The sequence below is a fragment of the Chiroxiphia lanceolata genome, chromosome W (assembly GCF_009829145.1).
Source record: "Chiroxiphia lanceolata isolate bChiLan1 chromosome W, bChiLan1.pri, whole genome shotgun sequence".
NCBI classification, from domain to species: domain Eukaryota; kingdom Metazoa; phylum Chordata; class Aves; order Passeriformes; family Pipridae; genus Chiroxiphia; species Chiroxiphia lanceolata.
The window spans coordinates 11706337-11726750 of NC_045670.1; the positions used below are offsets into that span (position 1 = coordinate 11706337).

Sequence of the window (20414 nt, forward strand, 5' to 3'; positions counted from 1 at the left end):
GCCGGCCTGGTGAGCGCGCTCTTTCCTCCCTGGAGTGAGCGGAGGTGGTAGTGGGAGGAGGCCGCCCCCGCCATCTTTGGGGCCGCGGTGACATTGATGGGCTGCGGCATCCCGCTCTCAGGAATTTGGGGGGGGGCGCTCACCTCAGCGCTGGGTGTCAGCGGGGTCAGACCTACTGCTGAGGGAGCGGGGGTGCCCTCACTTGGGAGATGGGTGGGAGGAGGTCTAGGGGACGGTCTGTCCTTCCCCGGTAATGCTGCTTGACGCTGGGGGTTCAGGTTAATGTCTGAAAGCTGCCAGATCCCAGTCAAGGTGAGGGATTTGAGCTGTGAAGCTTTTCTAGGTAGTGGGGTTTTTTTCCCCCGTGTTTGTAGGGAGAGCGAGGGTGTGAAGATCTGTCCCGACCCATTCCCACTGGTGTCCCTTGTGAAGGTGAACGGAGGAGAGGCCTGCCCAGGCGTTCAGAGAAAAGAGCATTAACGGTGCATGGAATTGCACTGGTAGCTTTACTTAGGACGTAGGGTTACAACCTTTTATTACGTTCATTATCACAGATATTTTTTTTTGGTCGTTGTTGTTGTTTCTGCTATTGTATATGTTCTAGCCCTACCAGATTTTTTTTTTTTTTTAGGAAGGCCAACCCTTAGAAGACACAATCTTATTTCTCCCTTGTGGAGAACCATGAGGGGTGCAGTGATTTCTTTCTGCCCCAAGCATTTGATGTTCAACCCAAAGGTGGCAAACGAGAGGAGGTGTTGCTTTGGGATCAGCTGCACTGCTGTGATGGTGACATCAGTGCAATGCAGAAAAATGCAGCGAGTAATTCAGAGCAATCTTTTACCATCTGTCTTTGCTTAGTAGTGCTGGACTTGGTTCTATAATTACAACTTGTGAATGGAGTGCTGTGGAGCTAAACTCAAAACTGAGACACATTAAATGTATAAGCTGATAATAAAAAATGTCACCGTGTTGTCTCTTAATGTTTTTTTTTTAATGATTGAGTGAGGAAATTTCACTGTTTCTGAAATAATTACTTCTTATTTTAGATTTCCAGAAACACCCTAGGTGCAGCACTTGTTTCTACAAGAAACCTCCATGCCTCCAAAATGTGCTTTCAGAAAACGGGTGAGTCTGAGAAAGGTCTTCATATAACAGTGTGGTTTAAGAACTTGCTCTATCAGACAAAAGGGAATTTGAATATGGTGTGTGTGTTAGTTGACAGAACACTTGAGGACATTTATGTACTTACAGTATTTAACAGTGAACTGTTACATGGTCACATCCAGCAGACTTCACTTTAATAACTATTCAAATAATGCCCAAACCAAGGAGTGGTCATGTGTCAGCTTGCACAGCTTACCTGCTTCATGAGGATTCGATTCAGAATTATCTTATTCTGATATTTAGAACTCTTGCAGAATTATTTTAAAAAAAATGCCTCTAATTCTAGTTTCCTGTCTTGTTTGTAACAGTATGAAGGCTTTTCCAGGCCTGCCAGGGTTTGACCTTGTATCCTTGAACATAACTTCTTTGCTGCCAGCATTTTGGTGTTTAGAGAAAACAGCAGTACTGCATAACTGTGTTTTTGATAGTGGTTCACGTACAATTTTTGAAGTGGTTTAGGGTTATTAAAGGTATTATTAGGAAATAGAAGTTTCACAATTTTATTTACTATTTCCTAGCTGAGAAAATAAAGGATTGTTGGAGGTACCCTGACAAATAAATTTGAGGAATATGGAGAATATATTTTTACAGCTTATATTGAACAACTTGCTTCCTAAATGTATCAAGTTCCTTTAAATGTATTTGGATCTTGGATTACAAATCAGTTGACAGGGTGTTTTGATGCCTCCAGTCTAAGTAACTGCTCTGCAAGTGGAGAGAGCATGTCTGTTCTGAGATTAAGACTAATTATTTAATCTAATTGCTTTCTAGGGGGAGAGATTGCTAATAGTGTAGGACATAACAAAGGAAACTAGTAACTAAACAGCCATCAATTTTTTAATTGAAGCTCTCTTGTTGTGTTGAAGCTGCTTTTATTAGCTGAGAATACAGAAGCTGTTATTTATCTTATACATCTAGCACGTTTCTTGCTAGACCTTGTGGCATACCAGAAAAAGGGCACTTTGACCTGTGAATTCAAGACAAGCTTACTGAATTTATATCTTGCCTTAATGTGCTAAATCTGGTGTGAAACATCTCTTTCCAGGTTCTGTTGAGGTATCCTCTATTCTTGAGGAACATATTTTGGGAGCTGACACCTCTGCTGAACTTGAGGAGACTGGCCGTGTGCTGTCAATTGGTGATGGTATTGCCCGTGTGTATGGCCTAAGAAATGTCCAAGCAGAAGAAATGGTTGAATTCTCTTCTGGACTGAAGGTAAACTTTCACTAAAGCACTTTTTTTAGCTTAGAAATATATTTTAAAAAAGGCTTTTAAAGGAGAATGAGACTATGCTTGGAGGTACCCATATGGACCTCTTGCAAACTTCATTGCAATTTTAATAAGTAGTAACTAGTTGAAATGATACTGCAAAAAGCAAATATTCTTTGAATTCATAACACTTTGCTTTCAGTATCTGGTTCTTGGCTAACATTTGAGTTCTATGTGTCTTTGTCTAGGAAATAGAAGAACTAATCTGGCACTGGATTTTTTTCTTTGTTTTCAGACTGGCTTTTTTGTTTACTGTTGAGTAATAGCCTCTCTGCTTCAATAATGTGCAGTTTGCTGAATTCTTGTAGGTCTAAGAGTCATCATCATTATGACTAGGCTTCGCGAACGAAGATTTGGGAAGGCACTATCCACATTTGCTACAGGCACGCTGGTGGCTTATGAGGCCAATACGTGACAGACATATCCGATTGCAAAAGGCACAGCAGAAAGACTCCTTAGATGGTGTAATCTGCAAGACACAGTTCTTTCTGCGTTACCTTTTTTCCTCGAGAGTGATCCTGCGTGTGTTCTCGAAGGAGACAGCTGCGTTATAGATGGCGTGTCTCCAGGCCTCCCGATTGGAGGCCAGAGTAGACCAGTTATGGTGATCAATATGGCCAAGGCTGAGATGTTGTTTCAGGGAGTCCTTGTATCTTTTCTTTGGGGCTCCTCTCATGCGGCAGCCAGTGGCAAGTTCACCATAGAGCAGGATCTTAGGGAGGCGGTGGTCCTTCATCCTGGAGACGTGCCCTGCCCATCGCAGCTGCGTTCTCAGTAACATGGCCTCAATACTAGTGACAGCTGCTTGCTCTAGTACAGATGTATTGGTCACATAATCTGACCAGCGGATGTTGAGGATTGTACGGAGGCAGCATTGATGAAAGCGTTCTAGGAGACGCAGGTGGTGGCAGTAGATGACCCATGATTCGGAACCATATAAGAGAGTAGACAACACTATGGCTTTGTAAACACTGATCTTGGTGCTTTTCTTCAAGTGTTTATTATGCCATACTCTTATGTGGAGTTTTCCAAAAGCACTATATGCCTTAGCTAACCTGAGGTCTAAGAGTAGACTAGAATTAAAAAGCTGTCTGACTGTTCTGAGAGTACTGCAATAGCTTTTCCAATATTTTAATGACCTAACTCACCTTGGGCAGAGAACAAGTTAGTGCTTTTCCCTCATCCAGTTCCTAGGCAAGAGATAAATGTTGTATTTGAACCCTGCTTATCCTTTCTGATCTGTTTAGAGAGGTAAATGACAATGCTAAATTGCTTCAGTACAATTATGTGGTAAGTTGAAGGCTTAGGCAGGTTTTCTAACCAATATGGAAGAAAATAGATGTACTGTTCATAAATGCAGAACATTGACTATTGTTACAAATAAGATTGAGGTAATTATGTTGCATATTCTACACTGTAGAACAATCACATTGGTATTAAACTGACAGTTTTTGTAGACATCTGTATGTGTTTTCTCAGGATAATGTGATCTTTGTCCTAGGGTATGTCATTGAATTTGGAGCCTGACAATGTTGGTGTTGTCGTGTTTGGTAATGACAGACTGATCAAGGAGGGGGATATTGTGAAGAGGACTGGTGCCATTGTGGATGTTCCAGTTGGGGAAGAGCTGCTGGGCCGTGTTGTAGATGCCTTGGGCAATCCAATTGATGGGAAGGTAAGTGTAACTAGGTGTTTACTACCTCTGCTATGTATCTATGTGATACAGACTGCAACAGTTTCTTTCCTCTTTTTTTAAGGGTTCTATTGCACCTAAGACACGTAGGAGAGTTGGCTTAAAGGCCCCTGGGATCATTCCCAGAATCTCTGTGCGCGAACCTATGCAGACTGGTATTAAGGCTGTAGACAGCTTGGTGCCAATTGGTCGTGGCCAGCGTGAGCTGATAATTGGTGACAGGCAGACCGGGTAAGTTAAATGTCCAAGCCAAAAAATATTTCCTTAAACAAAGACTTGAGTGCAGTGTGCACCAATGTACAGAACTGAACACAAAACTGTATAGAGGTTGGGAGAACTGTAGGCAGCTTAACTTATCAACCTCTGTGTTACCCAGGAAAACTTCAATTGCAATTGATACAATAATCAACCAAAAACGATTTAATGATGGAACAGATGAGAAGAAGAAGCTGTACTGTATCTATGTTGCAATTGGCCAGAAGAGATCTACTGTTGCTCAGCTGGTGAAGAGGCTCACTGATGCAGGTACAGATTTTTGAAAATGGTTGAACCTGACAACTAGTGACATCCTGTTCTCATTATAATGCTGAATAATGCTGTGACCTCTCCTACTTGCAACTATAGACAGAATTATTTTTTTATTAAACGAGTGAACTACTTGCTTTTGTGGACAAGAACCTTTCTAGTTATTGGGGGGAAGGGGAAACCCCTCATTTTTGCTACATCGCATTAGAAGATTATTTTGAGGTCCCAAAACTGCTGAATTGCTTCTGGAAAAGTCAGGGCCTTTTTTTTCTTAGCAGAGTTGAGAGCTTCTTCTTGGTAGTCACACAGGCCTGGTGACAAGCTATGGCCTACAAGTATTTATGGACTTGATGTGTTTCATATGCATGTAAGTCAGTGTGAATGGCAGTTACAAATTTGAGAGACTTTACTGCCCAAACATAAGGGATTAAATGATAGTACCTTTTCAGAAACAATGATCTCATTGACCAAGGCTGCATATGTAAGGGAGCTTGCAAGAGATCAGGCACCTTACCTCTTTGCCTACTGGTACAAGCAGAGTCATACGTAGCAGGAAAAAAACCCCCACGTTTTGGGACAATAATTTGTTTGGGACTGTGAAACAAAGGGTAGTATTGCCTTGCAGCAGCCAGAAAACCATGGACTTTGAGGCTTAGTTCTAGAACAAAATTGTGTCTTAGTTAAAGTTTAAACTTCATTTTAAATGGGAAAGAAGTCTGCGAGTGTTAGACACTGGCTGCCGTGGACTTGCTCTTGAAACTTCTTGAGTTAGTTGAGCTAACAGGCATGTTACAGTGGGCTTTCCTGTAACAATGTAATGATGCTCTCTGGGCTTGCTTCAGCAACTTAGTATTTCTCATGTGTGTTGTATTTGCTGATTACAGGCATGATGAGGTAATATACTCAGTGGTGTGTCTCCAATTCTTTCCAGATGCCATGAAATATACTATTGTAGTGTCTGCCACAGCATCCGATGCAGCACCCCTTCAGTATCTGGCTCCCTATTCGGGCTGCTCCATGGGGGAATACTTCAGAGACAATGGAAAACATGCATTAATCATCTATGATGACTTGTCCAAGCAGGTCAGGAAACATTGTTTATAGACCTCATAGTCTTAACGTTGGTGTTTGTAACTGTAAGATCACCTCAAGTTTAGAAATTCAAAATGTTAAATGGGCTACTGAGGTCTGAAAGCTTTCTTGATACCATGCAGGCTGTTGCCTATCGTCAGATGTCTCTGCTGCTGCGTCGTCCACCTGGTCGTGAAGCCTACCCAGGTGATGTGTTCTACCTGCACTCTCGCCTGCTGGAGAGAGCAGCCAAAATGAATGATTCCTTTGGAGGTGGCTCTCTGACCGCCTTGCCTGTCATTGAAACTCAGGCTGGTGATGTGTCCGCTTACATTCCAACCAATGTCATCTCCATCACTGATGGACAGGTAGGACTTCTTCACGTCCCAGTGTACTTCTGTGTAATTTATTGGCATGTCTCTGAGGAGGCTTCCAGGCTTCTGACCAAGATAATAAAACAATTCTCTCCTACAGATTTTCTTGGAAACTGAGTTGTTCTACAAAGGTATCCGTCCAGCCATCAATGTTGGTCTGTCTGTGTCCCGTGTAGGTTCTGCTGCTCAGACCAGGGCTATGAAGCAGGTAAGCATAAAACTGCTGCTCCTCCTCTTGCTAGAGATGAGCAGTGCATAGGTCTTCCAACCCATTTCACTCTAAAGAGCTGTGAATAGAGGGAATAATAAAACTTTGGGCTCATTAGTGTTATGAAACTGTAAAAGAACAAACTGGGGATCTCTTTGATATTTCCACTGTATGTTGAGAGAGGTGGGGGAGAAAGGAAAATGGTATCTGCATAAAGATGTAGGATAAAGTTTCAGTATGCTGAACTGGGTACTGATCTAACTGGAAAGAGAGAATGCTCTCTTAACCCCATACTTTTACTCCATATATGGAATTAAAGAGGTTTAATATCAGTGGTCACTGTTGGGGGGGGGCATGCTTATATTAAAAGGTGGGAGGTGGGGTTTTTAGAAATGCATATAATCACAGAATATGCTGAGTTGGAAGGCACCCAAAAGAATCATCGAGTCCAACTCCCAACCTTGCACAGGACCATCCCCAAGAGTCACACCATGTCCCTGAGAGTATCATCCAAACGCTTCTTCAACTCAGGCAGGCTTGGTGCTGTGACCGCTTCCCTGGGGAGCCTGTTCCAGTGCCCAACCACCCTCTGGAAGAAGAACCTCTTTCTAATATCCAACCTAAACTTCCACTGACACAACTTCAGACCATTCCCTTGGGTTCTGTCACTGGTAACCACGGAGAAGAGATCAGTGCCTGCCCCTGCTCTTCCCTTCATGAGGAAGTCGTAGACTGCAATGAGGTGTCCTCTGTCTCCTCCAGGCTGAACAGACCAAGGGACCTCAACCACTTCTCATACAGCTTTCCCTTAAGGCCTCTGACCATCTCTATTACCCTCCTTTGGATGCTCTCTAATAGCTTAATATCTTTCTTATATTGTGGTGACCAAAACTGCACACAATATTCAAGGTGAGGCTGCACCAGTGCAGAGTAGAGCAGGTCACCTCCCTCAACCGGCTGGTGATGCTTTGCCTGATGCACCCCAGGACACAGTTGACCCTCTTTGCTGCCAGGGCACTGCTGACTCTTATTCAACTTGCCATCAACCAGGACCCCCAGGTCCCTTACCACAGTGCTGCTTTCCAGCCTCTCATTCCCCAGTCTGTACGTACATCCAGGGTTGCCCCATTCCAGGTGCAGAATCCAGCACTTCCCCTTGTTGAACTTCATATGGTTGGTGATTACCCAGTCCTCTCATTTGTCAAGATCTCTCTGCAGGGCCTCCCTGCCTTTGTGCGAGTCAACAGTTCCTCCCAGTTTTGTGTCATCTGTAAACTTGCTTAGTATCCCCTCCAGTCCTGTGTCCAAGTCATTTAATCATCTCTTAGAATACTGAGATTCACTTGTCTGGTATGGAAGGCAAAGTTGACTTGTGACAACTGTCACCTGAAGATAACCTGCAAACTCCTAGACATTTAAAAGGTGATCAAACTCAGTCTGATCTGTATCTTGTGTTGTAGGTGGCAGGTACCATGAAGCTGGAATTGGCTCAGTATCGTGAAGTAGCTGCCTTTGCCCAGTTTGGCTCTGATCTGGATGCTGCCACACAACAGTTGCTGAATCGCGGTGTACGTCTGACAGAGCTTCTCAAACAAGGACAGTATGGTGAGTGTCTTGAATTTAACAAGTCTGCATTTCATATGTCTTTGTGGCAGCACTTACTATGTCCATTCTGTGCACATGGTAAATGCAGACTTACTTGAATCATGTTGTATATGTGCAGTTGATTTTCAAAGAAAGGACTGTGTAGTACTGATGTGTCCTGATGTGAGAGTTACTTGATGGCATGAGTACTCTCTTTTCTGCAGTTCCCATGGCTATTGAGGAACAGGTTGCAGTCATCTATGCTGGTGTAAGAGGTCACTTGGACAAGCTGGAGCCCAACAAAATCACTAAATTTGAGAGCGCTTTCCTAGCTCATGTACTGAGCCAGCACCAGGCCCTCCTCTCCACAATCAGGTATGATGATTTATCTTGCTTCATTCCAAGGGGATTGACTTGATGGCTGGAGTGCAGATAATGGTCACTGAACTGTTAATTTAGTGTATCCCAGAACATCAGACCTGTACCAGAACTGGAAGTTAAATGAGCCTTCCTGCTGTCTAGAGCTCAGCTTCATGACTTTAGTTCTTAGGAAGTCCAGCTGATGCTTAAAATGGAGAAGGGGTGTTATGTTAGTGGTACAATTTCATGCATCAAACAAATGCTTTAATTCATCTGCTAATTTTGTTAGAAATGGGAAGGTTTGTTTGGGAAGCTTTTTTCTTTGTCTTAGGGATTGACCATATATCTACTTCTGCATCAGAAGTTTAAATTCTTTCAACAGGACTGAAGGGAAGATCTCTGACCAGACAGAAGCTAAGTTGAAGGAAATAGTCACAAGTTTCCTGGCTACTTTTGAGGCATAAACTTAAAACTGTTCAGACCAGGCTCTTGTGCTCCAGTGCTCCAGCTCCATCAAAGATTTAAAAGTATGTGTGACTTGAATGTACAGATGTCAATGAGAATAAAAGTTCCCATGTAAAAAGGCTCGTATAATTCTGATTGCCTTCTGGTTGGCTGCTTGCACCTTTAAAACCACAGAGGACTCCCAGTGGCACACACTTACTTAAAGGAACTCTGAAAAATCAGGGACATCTTAACTCCTCAGGTGGATCAAACTCCCCTTACATGAACAAGGAGGGGTAGTAGTTGGGTTCTGTGGCTATGACTGCAGTTCCCATCATGACAAAGCTGAGGGTTGCTCTTCCAGTGTTCATACTTTTTGCCAGGCAGCTGATCTCTGAGAAAGGCATGCAGCTGGGGAAGGGGTTTAGACTTTCTTGTCATGGGTGGTAACTAGTTGGACCTCACAGGAATCTCTAACAGCCTGATACTGTGACAATATTTCTTAGAATTGCTGTCTAACCCATCCTGGTGCCTGGCTTTTGGAAGATGGGTTCTCTTGGAACTGAGGTCCTTGTGTCTCAGGACAACTGCACATTTAGCTGCTAAAGTAGTAACTGCTAGAGGATTTAAAGGCTACCATCATCTGTAGTTTACTCTAGTTCTGTCAGTAAACTGTCAGTAAGCGTTTAGTGAGTTGGAGGGAGAGAGGTTATATACCAGAGTATTGCTTTTATTTCCCAACTTCTGCATGCCATGTGTTTGAACTTTCCCACATCCTAGATAGATCTAAGTTACTCTGCTTTGTGTGGTGTATTCAACTTCACCTGGTACACTGGAGCTCAGTCCTTAATCCTTGGTGAGTTTTTATACCACAGTTAGCTGTGATCAGGACTGTTCTTGAGGCTGTTCACTCTGTCCCCAGTTAACTTCCTTCACAGGAGCATCCTGCCACCCTCTTCAAACCTGCTGTGTTACAAGCAGTTGGAAGCATTCTTACACAGTTCCAGGCTAACAAGCTTCTCTGTTAATGACCTGAGTGCTTTGAGAGTGTGAGCTTTGCAGTACAGAAAAAAAAAAATAAACACTTTTAGTCCAGGAGTCTCAGACATCTTTCTGGGAAGAGTTGGCATGTTAGAGTAGGGAGGCCTGGGGAGGTCATCTGTTCCTTCATACTGTTAAAAATAAGACAGGAAATTGGAATTTGAGGCAATTTTTTTCAAATAATTCTGTAATAGTTGAAGTCTTCCAGGGTAGATCCTTTGGTCTTTCACCCTCTCGTTTCTTCTAAGCACAGCTCCAGAAGAGGTGATTGGGGGGATGCTTCACAGGTATAAAGGAATACGGTCATGGAGCATTTTTGCTCTGACTGCCCAACATCACTTGTCCCTTCCAGGAGAGCTTTTACAGCTTGTGACTTTGTTCTTGCACAGTAACTAAACCTCAGTTACTACTTGGTGTTGCTGTGCCATGTTTACTTACATGCTGTTGTAGTTAAAAAGTGTGAAGTTCAGGTGTGTCTATGCAGTTTTGGACTAAGAGATGTATTTCTAGTAACATAAGAGATTAAATATTCTTAAGTTCTGATTTCTACCTTGCTGCTGTGATGTAGGAAGGTGATAAATTCCTCATTAAAGCACCATGTGGTAAATGCATCCAGTCTGGTCAGAGTGAAGGTCAGTGGGACTGGTTTTGGAGGATGGGTCACGGGTCCTGAACAGTGTCATGGGCTCCCTTGGCTGTGGGGGGTGGGGTTAGAAAGCTAAGAAATACTGAGTGGAATCACAGAATGGTTTGGGTTGAAAGGGGCCTTAAAGACCCATTTAAGTTCCAAGACACCTTCCACTAGACCAGGTTCCTCTATCCAACCTGACCTTGAAGACTTTGAGGGATATAGGGCATCTACAACTTCTCTGAGTAACCTGTGCCAGTGCCTCACCACCCTCACAGTCAAGAATTTCTTCCTAATACCAAATCTAAACCTGTCCTTTGTCATTATGAAGCCATTCACCCTTGTCTTGTCACTCCATGCCCCTGTAGAAAATCTTTCTCTGACTGTTGTAGCCCCTTTAGGCCATTGATGCCCCAGAGATTTTTGGATTTTTTAACTTTTGTAGATTTTAGAAGTAGTCGTGTAGTAAATGTAGATTTTAATGTAACTGTATTATATCCCTTACCCTTAACATAGCAGTTTAGACTTACCCAACCCTATTACCCCATTTCATATCAATCCCTCTAAATTCCGTTAGTGTGTTTAGTTTTCCTTTCAAGGTAGAATTGTAGAAAAACACCTGTTTAAGAACATCGCACCCTAGGCCTGGACCAGAAGATATCATGCAGACACAGCAACCTTCAAGCCCAGAACTTTGGAGGAACTCCAAGGACTGTACGTGCTGTGAAGAAGATGAAGATGAGGAAGAAGGGGTCCCAAAGACCCCAAATCCAATTCCTGAGGAGGCATACTGGAGCAGAACTGGGCAGAACCAGGGGGTGCATAGATCTGGGATTGGATGGACCTTATTATAAAATCATAGAACCACTGTCTGGGTACGTGTGCGTCGTGTGTATTCCCCTGGGCCTGAGGCCTGATTAAAGGACCTGCTCTTTTTATCTTATACACTAAATTGACCTGGAGTCTTTTTCTCTACAATCTCTTTAGGTAACACCATGATGGTGTGGATTTGTAATGAGGGTTTGTGCCCTCTTGGAAATGGGCACAGGGTTAGTCTGGCTAAATCAGCCTCAGGTAAAAATTAAGCAGATTTGTTTCTGTAAGTGGAAAATGCTTGTTTTTATGTTACTGTTTTAGCTGTCTGTATTAGGGAAGGGTTCGAACATACTGAAATCTTGAAACCATGACACCATTGCAAGCTCAACAAAACTGATATTTATTACCAAGAGGTGGCCAACAAAACGAACAAACCCAAAAGGGAGGAAGGAGGAGAGAAATAAGCCCCCAGCATGACCTCCCCAGTTACCCAGCTGTTGCCCATAAAGTTATCTTACTGACCTAACATGCACTATAATTACCAATAGCAGAAGCTGCATCCTTGGAGAGTCAGTAAGTTCACAAACTGGCAGGTGTCCCCACCAAAGGCAGCGTTGTCCTTGAGGTGAAGCTAACTCCCTTCCAAGAAAGCGCCATTTGCTTTTATATAATTAACTGAGTGACCTCAACCTAGGCAGGAGTGGTCATCACCACCAGACCAGAGGCCCTCCGTCCCATCCCCTTGCTTATATAAGTGCATCTCTTCTGCGCACGCGTGGCTTTCCCTGCGCCTGCGTACTGCACTTGGAGGGTCTTTTCCAAATGAGTCTGGGGGTGCTACTTCATTCTCTCTTCTTCAGTCTCTCCTTCAAGGGACCTTGGAGGGTGATTAGCCAATCACAGAACTGTCGCCGGAACAGAGAGATTTCTCTGAACAATTTTTCCTGCACTCTGTAGGCCTTGCTTGCCATGGAAGTGACAAGCGTATATTGTTTATACTTATAGGCTGTGTGAAAATATGTGATGTTTATACTTGTTAGCTGTGTGTCTAATTATAAGGTTTGAGAACATAATATGTTTATAGTAAGAAAACCTTGAGAAACTAGAGATAAAAGTACACCTGCAGATTTAGGAAAACCCCTAAAAGCAGATTAATTAGAAAGAGCTTTTTATGCCAAGAATGATTTCAGGTCGCATGGACAGAACCTCAGATCCAATAAACTGAGAGCATGAGACGCGTGCACAGACTGAGTTATCCAATCACCTTGTTGTGAGCATGTACCCTGAACAAACTAAACTGTATAAAAGTTAACTGATTTAAATAATAAATTGGACATTGCTTTGATCATATTGATTGTGTTGCTATGTCTCTATACCTCCTCATCGATACAGAACACTAATTAAAACAGTTTATATAAGAAGCTCTCTCTCCAAGGATGAGGTTCCCGTTTATCAGTACTTGTTTTCTCAAAACTTGGCAGGGAAAGAACAAAACTTTTACGGTTGTCTGGGCCAAACACAGACCAAAAGTATCAGCATAAATTCACCCTGATACACTGTCCTTGTGTTAAAAGCAGAGACAGCAGGTCAGGGCAGCAGGTGTGATTCAGGCTTTCCAGCACAGTGTCTTATCTCAGCTGCTTTCATCTTTAAGCACTGCTCAGAGATTGCTTACCTGACATCTCCTCTTGGGCGGTGGCCCATGATAAGCTATGAGTAAGAACAGGATGTGTGTCATGAAGGGGGGTTGTGTCTTATGAGAAGTGGCAGAGGGAGCTGGGGGTGTTTAACCTGGAGAAAAGGAGGCTTAGAGGGGCCTTTTTGCGCTCTACAACTACCTGAAAGGAGGTTGTAACCAGATGGGAGTCGGTCTCTTCTCACAAGTAATAAGTGATAGGATGAGAGGAAATGGCCTCCAGTTGCACTAGGGAAGGTTTATATTGGATATTCTTCACTGAAAAAGTGGTCAGGCATTGGAACAGTCTGCCCAGGGAAGTGGTAGAGTCACCATCCCTGGAGGGCTTTAAAGGATGTATAGATGTGGTGCTTAGAGATGTGGTTTAGTGGTGGACTTGGCAGTGCTGGGTTAATGGTTGGACTCAATGATCTTAGAGGTCTTTTCCAACCTAAATAATTCTGTGATTCTGTGAAACCTTCCCAAGATACTCTGGCAACCCCTGTCCAAGCCAGCTGGGGAAGGCACTGCAGGTTGCATGGGCATGGCTGTGTAGACACTGGCTGTGTTGCTAACCCTCTGCTTCCTCTTTCCTTCGTGAAACCATGTGAATCAATTGGGTTTGGCCATCAGTAGTGGGTTTCTCCCATGGTGTGCTGATGCCATACCTTGTGCTCCCCCGATCTCACCTATCTACAGCAGTGTGCCCTGCTCCCCCAACCTATGGAGACCCAGGAGCACACAGTGAAGACCCATGTGGCAAGTGGGGTAGATGTAACCATGTGTGGGTGGGGACACCGTGCTGCAGAGTGGGACCTACCAGGCAGGCTGGCAGCAGAGTGCAGCGGCAGGATGCAGGGGGCATGGTTCAGGGACCACTTCTGGGTGAGGGGGTGCACAGAGAGATGGGGGCAGCAGGGTCAGAGCCAACCAGAGGCAGGGGTCACCCCTCCCTGGTCAGAGTTGGTTCCAAAACTGCCTACATTTGTGGTCCTGGGGTGCCATTGCTGAAGGCTGAGCATCCTGGGGCAGTGAAATGCTGGCACAGGTTGCCCAGAGTGGTGGTGGATGTTCCATCCCTAGAAACATTCAAGACCAAGTTGGATGGGGCTCTGAGCAACCTGATCTAGTTGAAGATATCCCTGCTCGTGACAGGGGGGTTAGACTAGATGGTCTTTAAAGGTCCCTTCCAACCCAAACCATTTCATGATTCTACGATGCCCCAGCAGGCACTGCCCATCCACACATGTCCTGCAAGCTGTGACTTTGCAACCTGCCCTGTGCAGCTAAAATACATCCTGGCAAGTGGCTGTTGCTGTGCTGGAGAAAGTCAGTGCCAAGCTAAGAGTTTGATAATATTAATTGACTGATGGTGAACTCCTTGGAGACACCATGACCAAAAAGGGTTCTTTGATATTAAACTAATTCCAGACTAGGAGCAAGTCCCTTGGTGTGCTGCTGCCATCTGCTGAGCTGCAGAGAATAAACCACTGTTCAGGGCAGTTTATTCTTTTGAATCTGAATTGGGCTTTTGGAAATGGAGAAGTGCTGAAAAGCCACATATCTGCTGAAGAGCATCATTGCTGTGGCTACTCAGTTCCTCTTGGTGTGCGGGCCTTCATTTCAGGTACTGAATAAACGACAACCCCCTGCAGTGCTACAGGCTGGGAACAGAGTGGCTGGAGAGCAACCAGGCAGAAAGGGACCTGGGAGTGTGGATTGACAGGAAGCTGAACATGAGCCAGCAGTGTGCTCAGGTGGCCAAGAAGGCCAATGGCATCCTGGCCTGTATCAGGAACAGTGTGGCCAGCAGGACCAGGGAAGTGATTCTTCCCCTGTACTCAGCACTGGTGAGGCTGCACCTCGAGTGCTGTGTCCAGTTATGGGCTCCTCAGTTCAGGAAGGATATTGAGGTGCTGGAACAGGTCCAGAGAAGAGCAACAATGCTGGTGAAGGGACTCGAGCACAAGTCTTATGAGGAGAGGCTGAGGGAGCTGGGGTTGTTCAACCTGGAGAAGAGGAGGCTCAGGGAAGACCTCATCACTCTCTACAACTACCTGAAAGGAGGTTGTAGCCAGGTGAGGGTTGGTCTCTTCTCCCAGGCAACTCAGAGGTCATGGTCTTAAGCTCTGCCAGGGGAGGTTTAGGTTGGATATTAGGAAGAAATTCTTTACAGAGATTGGACATTGGAATGGGCTGCCCAGGGAAGTGGTGGATTCTCCGTCCTTGGAGGTTTTTAAGATGAGACTGGATGTGGCACTTAGTGCCATGGTCTAGTAACCACGGTGGTAGTGGATTGTAGTGGTTTGAATCTTGTTTTCCCCCAGAGGCTAAGAAAAATGGTAAAACCCCAGAGGGGTGGTAACCCCTGGAAGTTTTGAAGTTTTGTCCAGTGGGCGCTCCTGCAAAATGTAAACATACCACAAGCAAACGGAAGAGAAGAGTTGTAGTTTGGTTGCTGTCGAAGTGGCAGCTATGTTGTGAGCCACGAGGAAGGGGCTCAGAGCCCCACAGGGGGGCTTTGGCCCCCAGCCCCAGCGAGGGGGACTGCAGAGACTTGGAACAGTCTTTGACTGGGCTAAGTGTCTGTAGTTAAACCGGGAGATGTTTCTGCATCATGGACAGCGACCGGAGAAGCAGCAACTGGCACTGACCAGAGAAACGGTGGCAGACAGCCAGGACAGATAAGAACTGAACCGGAGAAACAACAAAGACATGCAGCACCAGAGAAAGAACTCCTGGAAGGAGAGCCAAGGAAAAAAAGAGTCAGCAGCTGAGTTCTACAGAGTTCTGGGGGTAAGAACTGACCCAGACCCCCAAACTCCTTTGAGACCCCTCTTGGAAAGGAGGGACATGGACTCCTATTTTGGAGAGCAGTTTTGGACATGCAGCACCAGAGAGAGAGAGAGAGGAACTGAGAAGCTCAGAGCGTCCTGGGAAGCTGGACCGGGATGGAGAGGAATGTGGAGGAGGGCTTCGCCCCCCCGCTGCCTTGAAACAGAGCACGGAACTCTGCAAAGGGGAATTTGAATCCCCTGAGGAAGGGACTTTCACGAAGATGCCCCTGCATTTCGTGATATACCTGTGGTGAAGCGAGTCTTGTCCCTGCTGGCAGTCCACAGGTGAGGCCTTCGCTTGGACCGAAGGAGAGCCGAGGGGCTTGGAGACCCCTCTTGTGTGTATTGAAAAGAGATCCAACTACAACAACCCAGTTGCAACTGCTGCATGGAAGACAGAAGAGGAGCTGCTGCCCTAAATGTGGAAGGGATCTGTCCTTCTTCCCTTCCTGGACTTTTATTTGGAGGGGAGAAGAGATCTGATCCATTGTAAATACTATATGTCATGGTAGAGATAGTTGTGATCATGTGTATAATGTGTTATAATATTTATTTGTACAGTCATTGTAATATATTCCCTTTCCCCCACTTTGAGTCTGGTGTGTTTTTGTCTGGAAAACCCATCTCACATTAGGTTGAGATGTGGAAGGGGGCTTAGACTAGGGAATTAGAATTTTGGGGCTATCTCAAACCATGGGTTGGACTTGATGATCTCGGAGGTCCTTTCCAACCCAGCTGATTCTATGATTCCATGATTCTGTGACAACTAGGAAATAAATTACAAAATTTTGTCTTTTGGGGCTGAAAGTCCCCATCTGTGAATGGCACTTGGGTTTTCCCAGTTGATGCCTGGGAAGTAACTCCCATCTTGCAGGATGGGGGAAAGGTGTGTGGGCCCTGGGAGGAGCAGGCTTCAGGTTTGGGGCTCCTGCATGTTATGGAGTGAGTGGGGTAAAGTGCAGAGCACCAGGCTCACTCAGCATCATTAGTGTGTTATCTGTCATAGTGCTGTCAAATATGTAAATCTCACATTGGTATCAAACCTGACTTGGAAAATAAAGCCAGCTTTGCATCTGGTAGCTGCTTCTCAGCTATTTGTTACCAAGAAATTTTCCACAGAGCTCCCTTTGCTTTGCAAATGTACATGAGGGGAGGAATGTGAGGATGGTGGTAGCATCCCCTAGACTGGGGGGAATAACTGTGATGCCAGGAGAGCTGAGTAGACATGGTTTGTTGTGCTTCAGTGGTGCATTGGATTGAAGAATAGGTCCTCATCACAGGGCTGACTTCAGCTATCTCTGCTGGGCTTGTTCCTCTTCTGCTGCGATGTGGTGCTTTTTGAAGGAGAGGGCTTGGTGGGAGAAAATACTGGGGCAAGAGCAACCCCAAGGTGAAGGGGAGCTCTTTTAGTTAAAACCCATTACCTCTTGTCCTATTGCTAAAAAGAGCATGGTGAGGCACAACTTTCATCTTGGGTAGTTTCTTCACCTGTCAAACAAGACAAGGTCAAGATAGTCATCATGAACCTGGGCAGGTGGCAGATGCTTCCATGTGTACCCCGCTCTTTAGTGGTGATGCAGAAACATCTCTGCTGGCTCAGCTTCAGATCTGCTGGTCCAACAAAGTAGTCAGGTCTTTTTTCCTAAAATTAACTCTTCATATCACCCTGCCTGCAGAATCCCTAAATACTGATGAAAATCTACGTTACTATGGTGGGGGCAAATTTTGCAGTGGTCAGGACAGTCCAATGAGAAAGGGGAAACTTTGGGAGGGCTCCAGAGGAGGGATGCTCCAACTGATGGGACAAAATCTAAAAAATAACCAAACCCTCCCAAAATCTGAAATAGTTTTGGTATTGCATCTTCCAGCTTTGAAATGCAACTGGTCGTGAATGGCGACTGCTGAATTTCTTTGTGTAGGTAAACTGCAGTCCTCCCTTGCTCTGCTGGGGTGATGGACCTGTGCCTCAAGCTTTATCTGGGGACTGATTGAAACAGGAGGCCAGGCCCAAAAGAGTTAACTAAGAAATTTGGGCCTACTAACAAGCTACCAACATCCAAAACTATCTGTGCTCGTTCTGTTCTACTTGCTGGACCAAAGCTTAAGAGAATAGTAAAAGAACATGTAATAGGCCTAGAGGTAATAAATTAGAGATGCAGTAGGATAAGGTAGGCATTTGAATAGAAGAAATAGACCGGGAACCAGGGCTTTTTCCAAGCTTCAGTGAGCAAGTCAAGAACAATGGAAGAGAAGAAGGGTCAGGCTGAGGAAGATGAGTTTAAGCCCCCAGACCCATGGAGGAAGGACGGAAGTACCCCAAAGATTGAGGACCATGAGAAACACTGCCCCAAGCCCCACCTGAACTCCACCTATACTCCGCCTATTATTAATATGCATAGATAGATGTTGTAATCACTTGAATATGCATTTAATCACATCTGAAAATTGTATAAAACTGCTGATTTTGTGTGAAGCCTTTGAGCAAGTTTTTCCAGCAATAACTGACTTGCTCCCAGCGCTGCTAATAAATACCTTTGCTGCTCAAAAGATCAAAGTCTCTGGGCAGTTCATCATACCCGATTTTGCAGATTCATGATTTAGCTTTAAAACCCAGCAGTTCTGTTCTTTTCAGTGGGCGTGTGTGTCTGCCCCTGCACTGGAACCTGGTCCCTGCCAAAGTTGATGGCATGATGCTTATGATGTGCTGCATTGGTAAAGCATGGGGCAACTTTGCTCTCTGCATTCAGGTTTGCTTATGCTCTTGGGTCTCAGCACAAGATGATAAATTTCCTTAAATAAAGAGGTTTGCTCTTTTGCACCCTACTGCAGCTCCTGTTCACCCAGGGACCGAAGACTGGAGATGCCCAAAGCTGCACATGCATTGCCCTGAATGCCCCCTCTTGTGTGTCACTCCCTCCCACAGCCCATGCTACCTGCAGCTGCCTGCAAAAGAGCTGTGTAAAACCAAAAATACGCCAAAGATCATGTTTGTTTCCCCTTACCCTTCCTGTAGTGATTACCACGAGTTGAACAAATGTGGGGTTTTGTTTTCATATGCTTTTGCAACCTGCTGTTCTTTCACTACATGTGGTCTCTTTCACTTTATTCATTTTTCTTGGTACGTGCCTGGTTCTCCTCAGGCCTGCCCTTGCAGAGTATTTTGGATAACCCAACAGCAGAGCTTTGGGTCTCATCAGAGCACTTTGGTCCTGTAAAACTACATGGGAAAAATAGAAATTATGATAATGCTAAAAACACTTTAGATCTGATCTATGGGCTAACAGCATGCAACTGGGAGAGTGGATTTTTGGTCATTTTCCTTTTAATGAGACAAAACCAATGCTCTTCTCTCTGCAGTGTATTTAGCAATGTTGCTAAAACAATCCATGGCTCAGGCAAGTCATCTGCAGTAAAAACTACCCTGGCATATTAAATTTTCTAACAAAGCATGTAGCAAAGTATCTGAAAACACTTTACACACACACACCCCCCCCCAATGCATAGGAAAGAACTGTTGCATCTCTTTTTGCAATTGCACAAATGGAGTGTGAGGGAAAATAAATGCTTTGCCCCTCACTGCAGAGCAAGGGAATGCTGGTATCTGCAAAGGAACTGGCGATTCCTCCCTGCTGACCCCTCTACCATGGGTTACAGGTGATATTTTGTCAGAGCTGTGACTGGCTGTATTTCTTCATTGCCATGATGCTTTTTTAGGGTCGTGTGGAGGGATAAACTCCTTTTCTTCTGTGTTCCTGCTGTTGGGGGACAGAGGGGGCTACCAGTCCCGGGCTCCTGGGTTTATTCACTGTCTGATGACTAATAATGTGATGTTGACTGGGCAGTTTCACTTCCCCTTACCTCTGCTTGTCTTCTAAATGAGGACTGACTTGACAGTGTGTGGAGTATTTACAAGATAATGGACACCTTGTGAACAATCCATACTGCCAACTCTGAGGAGCAGTAGGCCTCACTTGACATAACTTTGGAGGTTATTAAAAGAATAGTTTATAGTTGCAAACTGTGTGAAAAACTGTGTTTATATTTGCAAGTTGTGTGAAAACTGTGTGTTTATAGTTGAAAGTTGTGGGAAACTGGAGATAAAGAGAAAACTGGAAAGCCCCTGGAAAGTCCCTAAGGCGGATCGATAGGAGGGACTTCGGGCAGCACAAATGACGTCAGGACGCGTGGACAGAGCATCGGGACCAATGAACTAGAGGCATGAAACGTGCACAGACTGAGCTATCCAATCGCTTTGTTGTAATCACATACCCGGAAAGAGCTGACTGTATAAAAGCTAACTCATTTAAATAATAAATTGAACATCGTTTGATCATATTGATCGTCTGTGCGGTGTTTCTTGAACTCTTGCCGTCCATAGCAGAGTTTATTGACAGCATTATTAAATCCTCAGGTTGTCATTTGAAAGGAACAAGGTGGGGTTTGTGGGAAGAAGTAATTGAATTGAGACCGGATGGTCCATTGCTTTTGGTGTCTCTGGGATGAGCAGGGTAGCTGCATTGGTGTAGGGGACGAAAACTTCAAATGGAAAATTATTAATCAAAAAGCTACTTTTTATAGGATGCCAGTCTCAGGTGGGTGAATTTGCAATGTATCCTTTTCCTCCCTGCCATGAGTTTTGTCTGTCCTGTTGTACCCACCTGATTATGGGATGGGGAGGAAATGCAGCCTCTTGCAACATCTCCTGCTCTCCTCACCCTGCTCCCT

General features: G+C 44.7%; 1 protein-coding gene across 1 annotated transcript; it reads left to right on the forward strand.

Moving 5' to 3' along the window:
• Positions 1-1106: 1106 nt before the first annotated feature.
• LOC116780017 (ATP synthase subunit alpha, mitochondrial-like) lies at positions 1107-8715 on the forward strand. Its single transcript, XM_032674522.1, has 11 exons — positions 1107-1125; positions 2210-2379; positions 3935-4108; positions 4191-4357; positions 4503-4651; positions 5583-5734; positions 5866-6090; positions 6197-6304; positions 7765-7909; positions 8113-8263; positions 8631-8715. Exons 1-11 carry the CDS (start codon positions 1107-1109, stop codon positions 8710-8712), a joined length of 1542 nt encoding a protein of 513 aa, XP_032530413.1. The 3' UTR covers positions 8713-8715.
• Positions 8716-20414: the final 11699 nt, after the last annotated feature.